Source organism: Nesoenas mayeri (assembly GCF_963082525.1).
Source record: "Nesoenas mayeri genome assembly, chromosome: W".
NCBI lineage: Eukaryota > Metazoa > Chordata > Aves > Columbiformes > Columbidae > Nesoenas > Nesoenas mayeri.
The window spans coordinates 3,176,828-3,194,075 of NC_137553.1; the positions used below are offsets into that span (position 1 = coordinate 3,176,828).

At 41.8% G+C, this 17,248-nt stretch overlaps 1 protein-coding gene across 1 annotated transcript in view; it reads right to left on the reverse strand.

Moving 5' to 3' along the window:
- Positions 1–7,505, reverse strand: part of LOC308051442 (zinc finger protein 462-like) — a gene marked incomplete at both ends in the record, with an annotated part of 69,290 nt that extends 61,785 nt beyond the window's left edge. The window contains 2 exons of the mRNA XM_080361874.1: positions 1,345–6,791; positions 7,286–7,505. Coding sequence (XP_080218000.1) covers positions 1,345–6,791; positions 7,286–7,505 — 5,667 coding nt within the window. The remainder of the gene's footprint in view (positions 1–1,344; positions 6,792–7,285) is intronic.
- Between the last annotated feature and the right edge of the window lie 9,743 nt (positions 7,506–17,248).

Genomic DNA, 17,248 nt, shown 5'->3' on the forward strand with positions numbered 1-17,248 from the left:
ACCCAGCAAAGAGGATGCCCGTCCAAGCCATGAGTAGCTAGTTTCTCCAGGAGAATACTGTGGGAAACAGTGTCAAATGCTTTAACTAATGTTAAGGTAAACAACATCCACAGCCTTTCCCTCATCCACTAAACAGGTCCCCTTGTCATAGAAGGAGATCAGGTGAGTCAAGCAGGACCTGCCTTTCATAAACCCTTGTGTACTGGGCTTGTTCGCCTGGTTGTCCTGTACGTGCCGTGTGATGGCACTCAGGATTATGTGCTCCATTACCTTCCCCAGCATTGAGGTCAGACCGACAGGCTGACTCCAGTTCCCTGGATCTTCTTTCCTGCCCTTCCTCTAGGTTGCTACCCTCCAATCAACTGGGACCTCCCTGGTTAACCATAACTGCTGCTAAATGATGGAAAATGGCTTGGTGAGCACTTCTTCCAGCTCCCTCAGTACCCTTAGGTGGATCCCATCCAGTGCAGTAGACTTGTGTGTCTCTAAGTAGTGTAGCACGTCACTAACCATTTCCACTTGCATTATGAGGGCTTCATTCTGTTCTTCACCCCATCTTCCAGCTCAGGGGGTTGGCTGGTCTTACTACTGAAAACTGAGGTAAAGAAGGCATTAAGTACCTCAGCCTTTTCCTCATCCTTTGTCACTATGTTTCCTCCCGCATCCAATAAAGGATGGAGATTTTCCTTAGCCCTCCTTTTGTTGCTAATGTAGTTATAGAAACATTTTTCATTGTCTTTTATGGCAGTAGCCAGATTAAGTTCTAGTTAGGCTTTGGCCCTTCTAATTTTCTCCCTCCATAACCTCACATCATCCTTGTAGTCCTCCTGAATTGCCTGCCCCTTCTTCCTAAGTTCATAAACTCTCTTTTTTTTCCTGAGTTCCAGCTGAAGCTCTCTGTTCAGGCAGGCCAGTCTCCTTCCCTGCCAACTTGTATTTTGTCACATGGGGATAGCTTGCTCCTATGCCTTTAAGATTTCCTTCTTGAAGAATGTCCAGCTTTCCTGGACTCCTTTGCCTTTAGCACTGCCTCTCAAGGGACTCTATCAGCCAGGGTGGGAAGGAGGAAGGAAGACAGGGCAAATCCTGAAGTAAACAGTTGGAAGGAGCAGAGCTTCCCATGGATCTAGGAAGAGGTGGAGAATGCTGGAAATTAAAGCAGAATATGTAACCGACTTATAGAGCTCGTTGACATGCTTAATCACTCATTAAGCTACATTCATTTGACTGACAAAGAGAACATGAGTATATAAGGAGCCTCTTGGGGTATAGAAGAACAGCTTTTGGTTTGCTTTTCTCCCTGGGGGAGAGGAAGCAGAGGAGACCAGACACACAGATCCTTACCCTTTCTTGTTTGAAATCTGTAAAAGCACCATCTGCATATTTCTGCTTGCTCAAAAGCTGTTTCCTCCTCTCCTGACGTTTGGCACGCTTCTGGAATTCCTCATTGTGACTATTCAAGTGTGAGGTCAGCTCTGTCATGCTATGCAGTTTAGTATCACAGTGCTTGCACTGGTAGACAGCATTATGAGAGTGGGTGCCACTTCCCACTATGGTAAAATCTCTCTTCAAATCCTTGTTGTGGTGATCAGTGTAGTGCATGCACAGCAGCTCTGCTGTACTGAAGGATAGCTTGAAACATTTTATGCATCTGAGGGGAAGCCACTCAGTTTCCTGAGCCTTGCTCTCCACCTCAGGCTTTTCAAAGTAATTCCTTTCCTCAGTTGGAGTTAACTTTTCATGCTCATCGGCATACACGACAGTGAAGTAAACCCCCAGCTTGCTAGCATGCTGCTTCTTTGGGAAAACACCAGGGTGACGCTTCATGTAGTGGGATACAATACCTTTTTTGCTAAAAGACTGAAAGGAACAAAGTGAACATTTCTTCTTTTCCACAGCCTTCCTCAGCTCCTCACTTAACTGAATAGTGTCATCTTTGGGAGGAGATGGAATGATCAGTTTATTGGGTTTGTTGCTTACTGTCCTGGAGGCTGCTAAACAATGAGTGTAGTAAGCATCAATGTCATGCCTTTTCTGGTAGTGTGCTGCAAGCCCTTTACGGATAGGGTTGGTGTAGGAACACAAAGCACACTTGAAGAGGTTACTCTTGCCTTCTGGTTGTGCCCGAACATTATTATGTTTGATGCGGTAGTGCCTGGCTATCCCCTTCCGGGTAGAACAGAAGTATTTGCAGAGCTGACACCGGAACACTGTGTGAGACACTAATTGAGAACTGGATAAATGAGGTGCTGAGATAGAGACTTCTCCAACACCATCAGCAGCAATTTCTGGGGAGGCCTTGATTTCAGTTATGATGCCTGGCTCCATTGAGGCAGACACCTTTGGTGGTGACTGAGCAAAAACATCAAATTCAGGCTGATTATGGTATTTCTCATAGTGAATTTTGAGCTTCTCCAGTGTGCCATGGGTGTAAGGGCATAGTTTGCACCGGTATGCACCATAGCCTTGCTTGAAAATCCTACTTGTCTCTTCTATGTCATTCTGGGCGATGTCATTTGACTGTTCCATATCATGCACAAAGTCTTCAGCAGTGACCTTTACTGATGGGTGCCGTTTCTGGTAATGTGTGAGGACACCATGAATGCGTGTGTTAATGTATGGACAATGTCTGCACTTGTACACAGCCCCTGGTTTAATGTCTATGTCCTGTGCAAAGTCAGAAGCTTTCACTTTCATGCCAGGATGCTTTTTGCCATAATGTGTTAGGAGGCCATGCAAGTTATTGTACTCAGACTGGCAAACTGTACATTGATATGGAGTGGAGGAGATGGCAGGGTTTGCAGAAGCCAGCTGAATAGTTTTTTCCTGGGAAAGGCTGGGGTCCTCCACATCCTGGTCCATCTGTGATGTTACCTGGTTTTCAGAATTAATCCTGGCCCTAACTTCATCAAGCTGTGTGACAATTTTCTCATCAGCATCTTTCTCCTTAATGATATCTAACAATACAGATTCATCCTCATTCATAGCCCAAGGGTGCAAAGTCTGGTAGTGATTAGTAATATCCAAAATGGAAGATGCTTCAAAAATGCAGTCTCTGCATTTATAGGTCTTTGCCTCTGTTGGCATCACGAGGGTAGGAGGGGAAGGATCCGGACCTGCCCAAAGTTTAGTTGCCATATACGTATAGTCAACATAATGTTCAGGATGCCTCCTTTGGTAATGCACAAGCAAACCACTTGGTTCTGTATGTGAATAAATGCACCATTCACAGTGATAACCAACTTCTATCAAGCCATCCAAAAATGCCCATCTCAGAATGGACGTGACCGTGGCCTTCAGATTCGGGTGGTCTTTCTTAATATGCTTCCTCAATACATAGAAGTAAGGTGATGTGTAGCTACACTGCCTGCATTTGAGGGCTCTCAGCTTTGTCTTGTCCTGTTCAGTGCTGGAGGTGTGAGTAGGCAGGCTGCCAGATGATTTATTCTGGTTACAATCACAAAGGCTTCTAATGGTGGCTGTATGCTGCCTAATCACATCTGCATTGGCTTTGAAATCATGATGCTTCTTTTGATAATGAATGAGCACACCTTTCACGGTCTGATTTCCATAATCGCAGTGTTGGCAGAAGAACATTTCATTCTCAAGGGGAATCACAGAGCTCTCAGAACTGCCCTGGCTCAACTGCTGCACTGACACTGAGAGTTTCTGAATCCCAGGTGGCAGCTCACCAGCCTTCATCATTGCCGCAGTAGGGGGTGCCTGCCTGATGTACTTGGCAGTGACCTTTATTTCCGGATGCCTTTTCTGGTAGTGAACAAGCACTCCCACAACTGAACGGTTGCTGTATGAACAGTGTTTGCAATAATAGAGTTCAGGAGCAAGGTCTGGGGGCAGTGGTGGGGGAGGTGGAGTTTGAGAAGCCAAGTTGGACAGTTTTGAGGAGACAGACAATCCCATCTCAAAAGACATCTGAGCCAGAGCAGAGCTCCTGTCAACAGAAGCTATATGCATGGTCTTCTGAATTCTGAAATATGATGCTTTTTCTTCAGGGTGTTTTTTCTGGTAATGCACCAGAACTGAATGCATGTTAGGGCTTGCAAATGAGCACAAATCACAGTCATAAACAACCACAGAATTGACTGAAGGTGCCTTCTGATTTTCACATTCAGGACTAAAACTCTTTGTGGCACTTTTGTTAAAACTTACTGGCATAGTAATCCTATGAGCAATGGGGGTGGAGGTTGCCATAGTTTTTGGAGCAGAATTCAAGGTCTCTTTCAGTGTCTGAGACTCTGTGTTTAGTCCTTCTTGCTGCTCAACAACATAGCTTGAAAATATCATTGCATTGTTAATTTTCACTGTTGGATGCATTCTTTGGTAATGCGGCATCAGGCTTCTAACATTTGGGCTAGTGTAAGAACAGAAGCGACAGCTGTAGATCAGATCAGAGTGATCAGAGTTCAATACATTCATAGCTTCAGGGTGATGCTCTCCATAGTGTTGCTGCAGGTCTTCAAAGTTCATATAGTCAATATAACATTCAAGGCACCTGTATACTGCACTGTGATCATTTGGATCCAAGATATACCTAAAGCTGAATTTTATGTAGGGGTGCATCCGTTGGTAGTGGGTGCTAACACTCCTAGCAGATTTGTTGCTAAAATAACAGTGTTTACAACAGTAAAGCTTTCCAGAGTCATTAATCTCCACATTCTCATTGTTCTGATCAGGGCCGTACATATTTGGCTGGCTTCCCAGAACAGAGGCATTAGGGCTCTGCTGATCTTTCATGTTAATGGAAGAAAAATAATCTGCCTCATCTTCAGATAAAGTAAGTTCAATCTCTGCTCCATTGGTTGAATTGTAATCATGATGCATATTTTTGAAGTTTACATCCTCCTGGGAATCATTAGTCTTTCTCCCCCACATTTGCTGGGGCACATAAGAACTAGAAACCTCCACCACTGGTTCTGTTTGTTCTTCTTCTCTGTCTAATTCCACTTCTATCTCCACCTCATCTTCCTCTTCTTCCTCATCATCCTCTACATTAATCACAGCATCTTCTTGCTGTTTGTTTTGGTTTATTTTGCTCTGCAGGTTGCTTGCTATTTCATCAATTCTAGTTTTTTTCTTCAGTGGTGAGAGATACAAAGGGCAGTCATTTGATACCTTCCGAGCAACCTTAGCAACAAAGTTATTTTTAGATGAGAGACCAAGAATTGACGTCTGGCTTTTCTTCACTGTGCTGACAGAGGTGAGAGCATCTGCCTCACTCTCTTGTGGCATGTTGGATGGCAGTCCATCATATTTTGGTAAGTTGTCACAAAATGAGTGCTTGTGCTGCTGATGAACTCTGAGGCCTTTCAAAGTAGTGGTAGAATAGTTACACATTGTGCACTTATAAGGATGCTGTAAATGGGGTTGAGACAACTGCTGCTGTTGCTGCTGCACTGTTTCTGTCATCCCAGCTGACTTCCTTTCATTTATATTTCCACTTTCATAAGAAAACATGTTGTCATTCAAAGAGGAGACAATGTTTTCACTCTGAGAATTCACAGTGTCCCAGTCTGCTGTTGTACCTGCATGACATTGCCTATGAGCTCCAAGCTTTAACGAACTCTTACAGGTGAAAGGGCATTCATTGCATTTGTATACAGTTGTCTTTCCAGATAGGTGGATATTCTCAATGTGACGGGAGATGCTTCGGCGGTGCATTGTGAGAAAAGGGCAAAAAGGACATTGGAACCTGTTAATGTATCTTCTGAAGGGAATTCCTTTTGTTTCCAACAGTTTGTTGCCATCAGATCCCATCAGTTGCTCTGCAGATATTCCCGAAGTCTGGTGGTCCACAGAGTTCAAGTCATTTTCGCTGTCCACTTCATTTAGCTCTTCATCTGAGCTGGAGTCATTTAGCATTCTATTTGTTTCCAAGTCAACAGAAGAATTTGTCATGTCAGCAACTCCATGGCGGGATCTGTCAGATAAATCAACCATGCCCGAATTGTAAGGTAATTTAGACTTAATTTGAGGATAAGACACAGAAGAAAACTTAGAGGATATAGAAGAGTTGAGCCTGATAAGGGAATTGCCCATAGAGCTTCTGAAATTTGAGATATCAGCGTTCAACATATCACATCCTGTCATATTCATAGAGATGTAATTAGAGTTTGGGGAGGCATTCTGGGCACTCTTACTCTGCACACATGTTCTGTCTTGTTCCTGCCTCAAACTTGACAATATTTTTACCATGCTGCGGTGCTTCTTCATCATATGGTCACACCAGCGCTCCCTTCGAGGTGTCTGGTAACTGCACCATTCACAGCAAAAGTTGCCTCTGGACTTAGTTAGAGGCTTGACCACGGACTCCAAAATGCTCCGTTCTATCACCTCTGCAGGCAATTCCTTGCAAGGTTCCTGCACTGGCACAGAGGCAGATGTCAATTCACATACAGCAGATGTAGCAGTAGGGGTTAAACTCTCCTTCAGATTGTTTTTGTGATACATTTTCTGGTGCTTAATAATCCTTGCACGCCTTGGTGATTTGTAGGTGCAGAACTGGCAAGAGAAAACTTTGCCAAACCCCTCGTGCATCATGATATTGTAATTTAAGTATCCAGCAGTGTGTGACCCTACTGAGCTCCCCCCAACTTGTGCTCCATGAACCTTGCGAGTGTGCTCTATGAGGAGATTTTTAGATCGGAAGTAACGCACACAGAATTTGCACTGGAAAAACTTGTTTGGTTTAGGATTTGGAGCCATATGTTGACCATAAAAACTTTGGCTTTTGCTATAATAACTTCCGGTCCCCATCTGAGTTGCATTTTGCCCTAAAATAAGAATTAAAAAGTAAATATGTAAATAAGCAAAATTAAACAGCTTCCCCCCATCTACCCTGTATGCATATGATACACGCACACATCTTGGATATGCTAATCACACCAGGATTCCTTCATTTATGATTAGACCTGTGCATACAAGAATGATCAGAAAACTAACAGATGGTACATAATTTGGGATAGACAATTTCCAAAATAAATTTCTTGAAATAAAAAGGTACACTAGTAAAGTTCAAAACTCTTCTAGAGCTCATGGTGGTGTAAAGCAAAGGAAAAGAAGCAATATGAAGAAGCATGTGAAAAATAGCAAGACAACAAATCCACATATTTGCATTTACAGAAAAAATATGGCTGTATCTAAACATCATTCACTTCACTACCATAGTGATAGAGATAACAGTTTTTTAAAATTACACTGGAACATACCAATTAAAATGCACTGAACTAAGTCACATGTGAGATAGTGGCTTAGGGTTGAGGTTTACCTGCTATTTCATCTGCAATTGTAAATTCATCCTTTACAGAAGAAAATTCAATCTCAGTCTGGTTGCTAGCATTCATGGAGCCAGACTTTGACTGGCTAGGGTTTTCATCAGAGACATCTGTTGGCTGCAGAAAAGCAGTATGAACATCCTGAATGTGAGCTTTTAGGTCTTCATAGGATGGAGCTCGGAAATCACAGCTATCACACTGTAGCACCTCCATGGTTCAGGAATGATCTTTTGCAGTAGAAAATTCTGCAAGAAAAACAAGGAAAGGAGAAGGAAAGAGGCAGGGGTTTGTTTTGGTTTGGGTTTTCCATGTTTGGTTGATTTGGGGAGTTATTTTGTTTTTTACACAAATGCCATTCAGTGAATTCTGAAAATACATTAACACCAAGCTTCCTATCACATGACTTAATCATTTCCAGAAATTCCATAATCACTGTAGCCTAAAGCTCAATATTAAAGAGGCATCAAGGTAACTGTGATTCAAAGAAAGCCCTATATTGAAGAGAAGCTGCCAAATTTATGTATGCTGTGATTAAGTTACAAAAGACATACCCGTCATTAACCAATTGACATGAGATAAATGCTTTCTGATCACCTGCAAAATGAGGGGATATTTTTCAAGTTTTAGATCCTTCTGCATGACAAGAGGGAGACAGAAGATTAAGTGATACATTGTTTAGAAGCAGAGTGCTTAGTTTATATTTAACTAATAATTAATAGATGTATTGTAAGTAAGAAACTAAGCAATTGTAACTAACATCATCAATTATTTCTTAGTATAGATGTATTGTATGTCAAATTTTTCAAAAATTGTAATGCATATGTAATAATTATGTGAACATAAGCAATGCAAGAGCATCCAGTTGCTGGAGCACTTATGGAGGATGATCCCCAGTGTTCCCCAGCACTGATAAAATAAAGAATGCCACTTAACAGTATAATTGACTCTGCTGTTAAGTTTATTTCTTTGTTTCAATATAGATAACTTGCAAGTTGCTGTTTTCAGTGCTACAGTCAGCCTTCTGACAAATTACTACTGTTTCAATGGACTTTGTCCTCTAGACTTTTCCGTTACTCAGGAGAGCTATTGTTAGGAAGTTTGACTCATTCAGAGCTATATGCTAGAACAACCAAATTACTCCCAAACATTCATGCACTGAAACTTACAATAGATGACAACGGTTTCTGCTTCTATAAGACCCACTCTAACATTCTTGGAAGCTGAGAAAACCCTGCCAGTTTTATTACCGGTAATTAAAAAATCCCTTAAAATGGAAACACTTGTCTTTCTTTTCAAAATCCTATAATTCCTGATTTCAGAGGAAAACAGAAGCATAACTGCAAAGTGAGATCTAAATATGTGTATCCAGAATAGAATGCTGTGCATTGGAATAAATTCCATCAAACACTGAGAACATCTCTACTCTCTGCCAGATGTCAATTTGGAATATCATACAGCTGGCACCAACAGGTCCAGAAGACTCCTAAAGCATCTAGACGATAACTTCATGGTACAGGTACTAAGGGAATCAACCAGGAAAGGTGCCTTCCTAGATTTGATTGTCAGTAACAGAGAGGGTCCCGTGGGTGAAGTGGCCATTGGTGGCCCCATTAGCCACAGTGACCATGAAGCAGTCAGGTTTAAAATCTATGCTAATGGGAGGAAAACTGACACCAAGACCTCAGCTCTGGATATATGGAGAGCAGACTTAAGGTTGCTCAGAGAACTTACTTAATAAAGTCCCCTGGGAAGAAGCTTTTGAAAGTGCTGGGGTCCATCAGTGTTGGTCGCTTTTTAAGTACTACCTACTAAAAGCACAAAACCAGGCAATTCCAAAATGCTGAAAATCTAGCAGGCAAGGCAAGGTTAAGCAGGAATCTTCTTCTAGAACTAAGGCAAAAAAAATAAAGTATATGATCAGTGGAAGCAAGGTCAGGCGTCACGGGAGGACTATAGAGATGCTGCTCGCCACTGTAGGGAGGAAATTCATGCGGCCAAAGCTCAATTAGAATTGAAGCTGGCCAGAACTGTGACGGACAATAAAAAGGGTTTTCTTAAAAATGTTAATGGCAAAAGGCAAACCAGAAATAACATTGGCCCATTATTCAATGACCATGATCACCTTATAAACAGGGACATAGACAAAGCCAAGTAATTTCATTGCCTTGGTCTTTATCACAAAGATGGAGTTGGGGACCCCCATAGCCCTGGGCTAGAAAACCATGACTGCAAGAACAATAAACTCCCAATAAATATGGAACTTGTAGGGGATTTGCTACTCCAGCTAGATCCCTACAAGTTGATGGGGCCTAATGGAATTTATCCAAGGGTACTTAAAGAGCTGGCTGATGTCATAGTGAGACCTCTCTCTGTGATTTTTCAATGCTCCTGGGAATCTGGAGAGGTCCCAGTTGACTGGAAGCTGACAAACGTCGTCCCAGTCTACAAGGACAACAGGGATGACCCTGGCAACAACAGGCCCGTCAGCCTCACTTCTGTTCCTGGCAAAATCATGGAGAAGATTGTTCTGGGAGTTATTGAAAAACATCCGAATGACAATGCAGTCATTGGTCCCAGCCAGCACTGGTTCATGAGGGGAAAGTTCTGTTTAACAAACAGATGTTACCCACCTAGTCGACCAAGGGAAGCCTGTCAATGTGATCTTTTTGGATTTCAGTAAAGCCTTTGATACTGTCTCTCACAGTATCCTCCTGGACAAAATGTCCAGCATACAGCTGGATAAACACACAATGCAGTGGGTGAGCAATTGGCTGATGGGCCAGGCTCAAAGGATTCTAGTAAACGGGGTTATGTCAGGCTGGCAACCAGTTACTAGTGGGGTTCTGCAGGGATCCATCTTAGAGCCAGCACTCTTCAATGTCTTCATAAATGACTTGGACATAGGCCTTGAGGGAATACTAAGTAAGTTCACCAATGACACAAAATTGGGAGGAGCTGTTAACACTCTCAAGGGCAGAGAGGCCCTGCAGAGGAATCTGGAAAAATTGGAGAACTGGGCATTCACCAACCGCATGAGGTTCAACAAGGGGAAGTGCCAGATTTTGCACCTGGGACACAGCAACCCTGGCTCTACATACAGACTGGGAGACAAGATGCTGGAAAGCAGCTCCGCAGAGAGAGATCTGGGGGTTCTGGTCGACGGCAAGTTGAACATGAGCCAACAGTGTGCCCTGGCAGCCAAGAGGGCCAACCGTGTCCTGGGGTGCATCAAGCACAGCATTGCCAGCCGGGCGAGGGAGGTGATTGTCCTGCTCTACTCTGCATTGATGCGGCCTCACCTGGAGTACTGTGTGCAGTTCTGGGTGCCACAGTATAAAAAAGATATTAAGCTACTGGAGAGTGTTTAGAAGAGATCTACAAAGTTGGTGAAGGGTTTGGAGATGAAGCCATATGAGAAGCGGCTAAAATCACTTGGTTTGTTCAGCCTGGAGGAGACAGAAGATTGGTGAGGAGGACTGTAAACACACTCAAGTGACTTGCAGCTGGGGTATAGAAAAACACATATATCATACTAATTGTTGTTTAGTCTTGGGTGGTTGACAAGTAGAACCTCTGTGTTTAGATAACACAGGCCTGTGATAGACTCAGAGGCACCCTGTTGAACGTGCTTGAGATTCCTGCTCTGTTGTGGCAAAGATCAAAGCACAGTGGTAAACTATACCTGCGTGAATCCCTGATATACAGACAAAAACAGCAGGTTCAAAAAACTCTCTGGCAAGGACCAAGCTCCATGGTACCTGCATTCCCACTTGTGTGTTTCTCCCTGGGTGCTGCTTCAGAGATCCCCCAATTCATGAGGTAAAGAAAATAAATTTACTCTTTGCATTTCATCCGTGGTTTTGTGGTTGTTCCTACATCCTGCCTGTTTCAGCCGAGTTCAGTATGTGACCAATTAATCCTGCATCACAGAACACTAGGGAGGAATTTATCACTAGACTCTTAGCTTATGTACTGCCATAAACAAGAGGACACACAAAACACAAGAAATGCAAAAGGCTGAGACCCTCCTGCCCTGTATAGCAATTGGGCAAAAAAGCAACCTATTATTTTAAAGTAATAACTCATTTATTAAGTTACTCACACATTGCACAGGGCCAAAGTAACCTAGGAGTTCCAGAGGTCCAAGATGCAATAGCAGACAAAAACACTTTATTGTGAAAATTCCATGTATTTACTGTAGAATGTAAAACTACTTCTATTGCAAGATGAAAACCTGCCACAGGCAAAACAGAACTTTACTTTGTTTAGTTTATTGTCAACTAACATTAACATTTAATTACTGATTTGGATATTGAGAGAAAGAAAAGAGAAACAAACAGTTAGGGAAACACCTAAACACCTTTCCTCCCCCTTCCCCAGGGTTAACTACAAGCCAGACACTTATCCACCACCACTCCCTTAGTATGAACTCCCCTTGTTTTTGCCACGTTACACCCAATGAGTTCCAGTTCCTTCAGCAAGGTGACAGGCAGCACAGGAGACTGGGGTCAGCACATAATGGTTTCTTTCTGCCCCTCCTTTTTTCTTACTTGGCTTCCTCCACTGCTCCTTGCTTCTTACTGCTCTGCTCCAGTGTGGGTTTCACCATGGGCCGCAGTCCCTTTTGAGGGTGTCACCGCTCCTGTGTGAAGCACTTCCTTCCAAGAGTGCACCTCCTACCCCTATTGGCAACTGTCCTTTATTAAATATGAGCAGTGGCATCATATACTCCTCTGATTCTTTGAAAGTTTGTTTCACAATAGATTCTTTCCATTTGTTTCAGAACTGGCTGGAACTGGCTGTTCATGGCCTCTTCCCACACTCTTGATACCAAAATCCAGCCATTTATGCCAAATATAAAACCCAAAAACACTAGGGCACAAAGAGAGGACACTACATAAAATAATGCTTTGTCTTACAGTCTGCTAAAATAAACTTCTGGCAAGTCTATTTCTGGACAGCGAGCACACAGACACTCCACATTTTTAATCTACATTACTGTGCTCACTGCAATATGTGTCCTCCAGCACCTCCAACAACAACAAAAAACCAACAAATCTGTTCTGAGACCAAATTACAGCAGTGAGTGAAGCCTCACTCTGTGTCTCCTTTAGCACAGTCCACTAGACCTCAAAACATTTTTTTTTTCATGAAGCAAATGACTCCTGCATTTAGAGCACTTCACAGAAAAGATGATCATCCATTTTTCACTATCTGTTCCCCAAGTTTAGTCTTCTCATCGCAACCAAACAAGCCACAGCTCTGCTGAATGTGTTGCTAGATAGGCCAAAAGACCTGACCATAAGGCCTAGTAGTAAGTTAATAATGGACTAATAATAGATGAGATGTCTAGCAGTAATTAACTTGCAATTGTAGAACAAAACCTAACCCAGAACTGAGAAGTCAACCATGAACAGCTGATTGAGTATCTAGTGATTATTGCAAAATTTTGTGGACGTGCTTAACCTAAAGTAAACTTTGCTCATTATAATATCATTTTAATACAAAAACACAGCCAATAATCTCACTGAACTGCCTAAAGTGGGAAGATACAAACACTTATTGGTTATAATAGACTAACTAATGCACTGGGTGGAAACCTTTCCTGCCACGAGAGCAATTTGTAGTTAAAACGTTATTAGAACAAGTTATTCTGAAATTTGGGATGATTTTAGTTGGCTCAGACTCAGTACTCACTTCATTTCTAAAAGTTTTAAAATCCATAGTGTCTGCCTTAGGTATAATATGAGAAAACCATACCTCGTAGCACCTTTAAAGTTCTGGGAGGGTGGAAAAAAGGAAGCAAACCTTAAAACATCAGTTGTCTAAACTGAAGGTCGAAACAAGATTATCTTTCCAGCACAATATCACCACTCTGAGTAACCCTGCAATGGGAAGGACCTTTTCTTGTTTTGTAGACTACAGAAACAGCCCTCCGCACCAAAGAACAAAGATGGACGCATGTATCTTGTATTAAAGGACTCGTAAAGATCAAAGACCAGTGGAAGTAATCCAAGGACCAGGAGAACTGCGAATGAAGATCACTCGGACGCCCAGGAACCCGATGATATAATTGTATTTTTGTCTAAATGAGTGTTGATAGCAGGTGTATTCACCAAGCGGTTATGTGTTTAGAACCTAAATGTGTTTGTAACCCTTTTGCATGTATTCGGTGTCTATATTATAAAGAATTGTGGTATAAGCAGATACATGGAGGATATTTGCCATCAGGATTATGTTTTAATTGTCTGAGAATAGAACATAAAGAGACAGAAGCCCAGCTAAGAGTATTGATATCCACAGGGAAGATAGAATTAGATAGCCAAGAGTGGTGAGAATTGTTTTTAAATGGAATGAAATTTGGTTTGGGAAGTGAACCCGTTATAGAATGAATCGAGTGTAGAAAGAAAAATCGTGTCCCATGCTGTTCATGTCATTCGTAGGAAGTTAAAGCCAAGAGTTGGGGAAAGATAAAAAACCGCCATGCAAAAAGGCAGGATAAATGGGAAAGGCAGGGACACTACCCTTGCTGCCGAGAAGACAAGTCACTCAGCTGCCGGTTGCAACCCGGTAGGTCAGAGAGGCAGAGGGTGTAGGAACCTGAACCTGTTCCCTCTGCTATGGCTGGTGTGCTGCTTCCATCTTAGCTCGGCCAATAGCTATTAAAACGAGATCACAATATAGATTAAAGTTGATAATTGTAATTGTTTGTTGGTTTTTTTGTAAAGACTGAATGTAACATCTGTAAGGAGAAGTAGTAATTACCATTGCCGTAGGAGTTATCCTCCTAGAGGGTTGTGTCCACTGTGTGAACGGATTAAGCAAAGAACATATTGGGGGGAAGGAGTACAGAAGAGAATAATAGAGTTAGATTCTCAGGAATAGTAGCAATTGTGAGACCATGGGATTAGCGAAAAGTTGTGAAGTAAGGCAAAAAATAATACAGGTAGAGTATAGAAAACAAAATCGAGTGTCTTGTGGGTGTGCACTGGTAAGAACCAAAACTTGAGAAACCTTTAAAGCCAGGCATTTGAAACGCAACAACTACTATGGATTCCCTGAAGACTATCCTTGCTGCCAAGAAGATAGCTTGCCTCGCTGCTGGAAGCAACCCAGTAGGCGAAGGAGGCAGAGGGATACTAATCATGTGGGGACTAATAACCCTACTCATGAGCCTGCCCCTGAGTGGGATCATGAATCCATGCTTAAAGTGCTTCTAAAATATTGGATATAGCAGAAAAATGAAATTGGTTCTCCAGTGTCACATCCACATAAATTTAAGATGCTACAGTCAAAAAAACCTGGGAAAATGTATGTTTCAAAGTTTGCAGGTATAGGTAGTACAGAATATAGGAAAAAGAAGGTTTTGGAGTAGGATCGAGAATGTGAGATATTCAGACAGAGAAGGTGTAGGGCCTAAACAATTATTAAGATGAAATAAAACACACGTATCAGGAGAAGCTAGACCAGAAAGATAAGTTTTAAGTTATGAAGTAATTGAGCAAATATGTATTTCACAAGTGGAAAAACTTTATAAAAAAATAAAAAATATAAATATAAACTCCCTGTAAAATGGTACTTTTTTTTTTTTTCTAAAAGTTAACAGGAAAAAGAGTATGTGTACATGTTGCCCCGAGATCAGATAAAAACTATGAAAGACTCAAGCAAAATTAGACCTATGCAATGTAACAGCTCTAGATCATTTAGGACGGAATGATGGGGATTCGTTGAAAGGGGCACGTATCCCCCAACTCTTGGAACAGACACTAACTGGCACACCACAATTACAGGCGCTATTAGTTTCTGAAATCCTGAGGCAGTCAACAGACCTCGCATATCAAGCTATGATAAAGGTGCCTGAAACCGACAAAGCAGCCAAATCATTTGCAACTATTAATCAGGGTCCCAATGAGAATTACATGCAATTTATTGACCATCTTCAGGAGGCCATCAATAAGCAGGTTGAAAACTTAGGAGCTAAGGAAGCACTGGTGTTGAAATTAGCAGTAGAGAATGCTGATGTTTGCTATCAACATGTTATCTGCGAGTTTTACAGTACATATTATGTGTTTCTGTGTGTTGCCTCTCTGAAAATCAAGCAGCTTGTCAGGAATGTGAGTTAATTGTTTTACTGGTTGTTGTTAGAATTGTTTCTTTGTGCTATAAGTGTGCCGTAAAACTTTCTCCCCACTTTTACCAGTCGTGCTGCAAGCAGCCCTCTGTTTTCCACCCCTCCCTCCCTCTTCTCATGGTTTTTACTTACCAGATAAGGTCAGAAACGACTGTTTTCAGTCGTGTTCCTAAGAAATTGGTATTGAGAGGTGTTTTAAAACATAGGAAAGCACTTGGAAATATGAGGAAAGAAGATCTTGTGAAATATTATGGTCAATGGTGGCTGCTGTTTAAGTTAGATGAATGGGAAAAGTGGCTGGAGGATAGAACCTTGAAGTATAATGCTTTGTTGCAATTAATGTTGAAATAAATAACTTACGCTTCTTCTATGGATAAACAATGTTTAATCTAATTCTTTTTCTGTCCTTCCAGTGACGACTAGAATCCTCAACCTAGCTCCGGTTTCCTTATCTTCTGTTCTTAGACATTTATTACACAATCCTGTTGCTAAGTTCCCTTTGTGGATATGCTTATACCACAGTCCATTTACAACCTAAACATCAAATATAAATAGAGAATTACATATACAACTTGGTTCAACACATTTAACTATTAAACCATTCTCATTTTCATTTATACTGGGCATTCACATTAATAATACTAATAGTAGTTACATTGCCGATCCCGTGTCAATTTCAATTTCAATTCCCCTGGTTCTTGATTTGCTTTCCAGGTTCTTTCTTCCATCAGTGGTCCTTTAACTCGAGAAACATGTGTCCATCCTTTCTCTGCAGTCCGAACAGCTGTTTCTGTAGTTAACAAAACAAGAAAAGGCCCCTCCCATCATGGGGTTGGAGTTTCTTCTTTCCAGGTTTTAATTAGTGTTGCCCCCATATCTACAAAAAATTCTACTTGTTTTGTTCTTTTGGGTTTCTTCTTACCAATGCGGTAAGCACCACCGAGGCTGGTCGCCCAGAAGGACTAAAAGGTGATTGTGAAAAATATAGTTTTCCAGGTTGCACCCGAGTTACCCTCCATGGTGTTTCGCAGGCTTTCTTCACTCTGGAATGGTGAATCCAGGCATTCTGTTCTTTAATATTGGTAGTAGTGAAGGATATCAGGAAGTCTTGAAACAGACCTTCCTATTATGGTTCCAAAGTTCTCTGCAAAAGACTTCACATACACATAAATAAAATGTGGCCCTCTATCAGAGGATGTAACAGCTGGAACTCCAAACCTTGGTATTATTTCATGTATCAGTGTTCTAGTCGCCTCCTAAGCTTTTGCTTTCCTGGTAGGGAATGCTTCTGGCCAACCTGAAAAAGTATCAGTTAATACCAACAAATATCGGTACCCCCCTTTTCCTGGTAGTTCTGAACAATCAATTTGCCATTGTTGTCCAGGCCCATTCCCTTTCCCAATTTGACCCATTTCTAGCTTGGGCATATTTTTGGGATTGGTCTGGAGGCAAAGATCACACTGCTGTCACCTGTTTTACAGTGATATACAAATTTCTAGCTCCTATGTCCCTAATCAAATTTTTGCATAGTGGTTCTAGTCCCCAAAATCCCTTCTTATGTTCTTCCCTTACTAAAGGCCAAACTAGATGAGAGGGGACGATAAGTTTTCCCTGGGGGGTGTGAACCCACCCTTCCTTATTATATGATTCCTCTAAATCTATGATGAGTTTCGATTCTCTTTAGTATACTCTGGCTTACCTTTTAAAGAGACCTGCCTGCCAAGGACTAGAGCACTTTCTGTTTTTACCTTTTGCTTAGCCGTTTGTTTTACCTCTCTGTCCGCCAGCCTTTTCTGATTCCGAGCTCACTTTCTGGTGTGCCTTA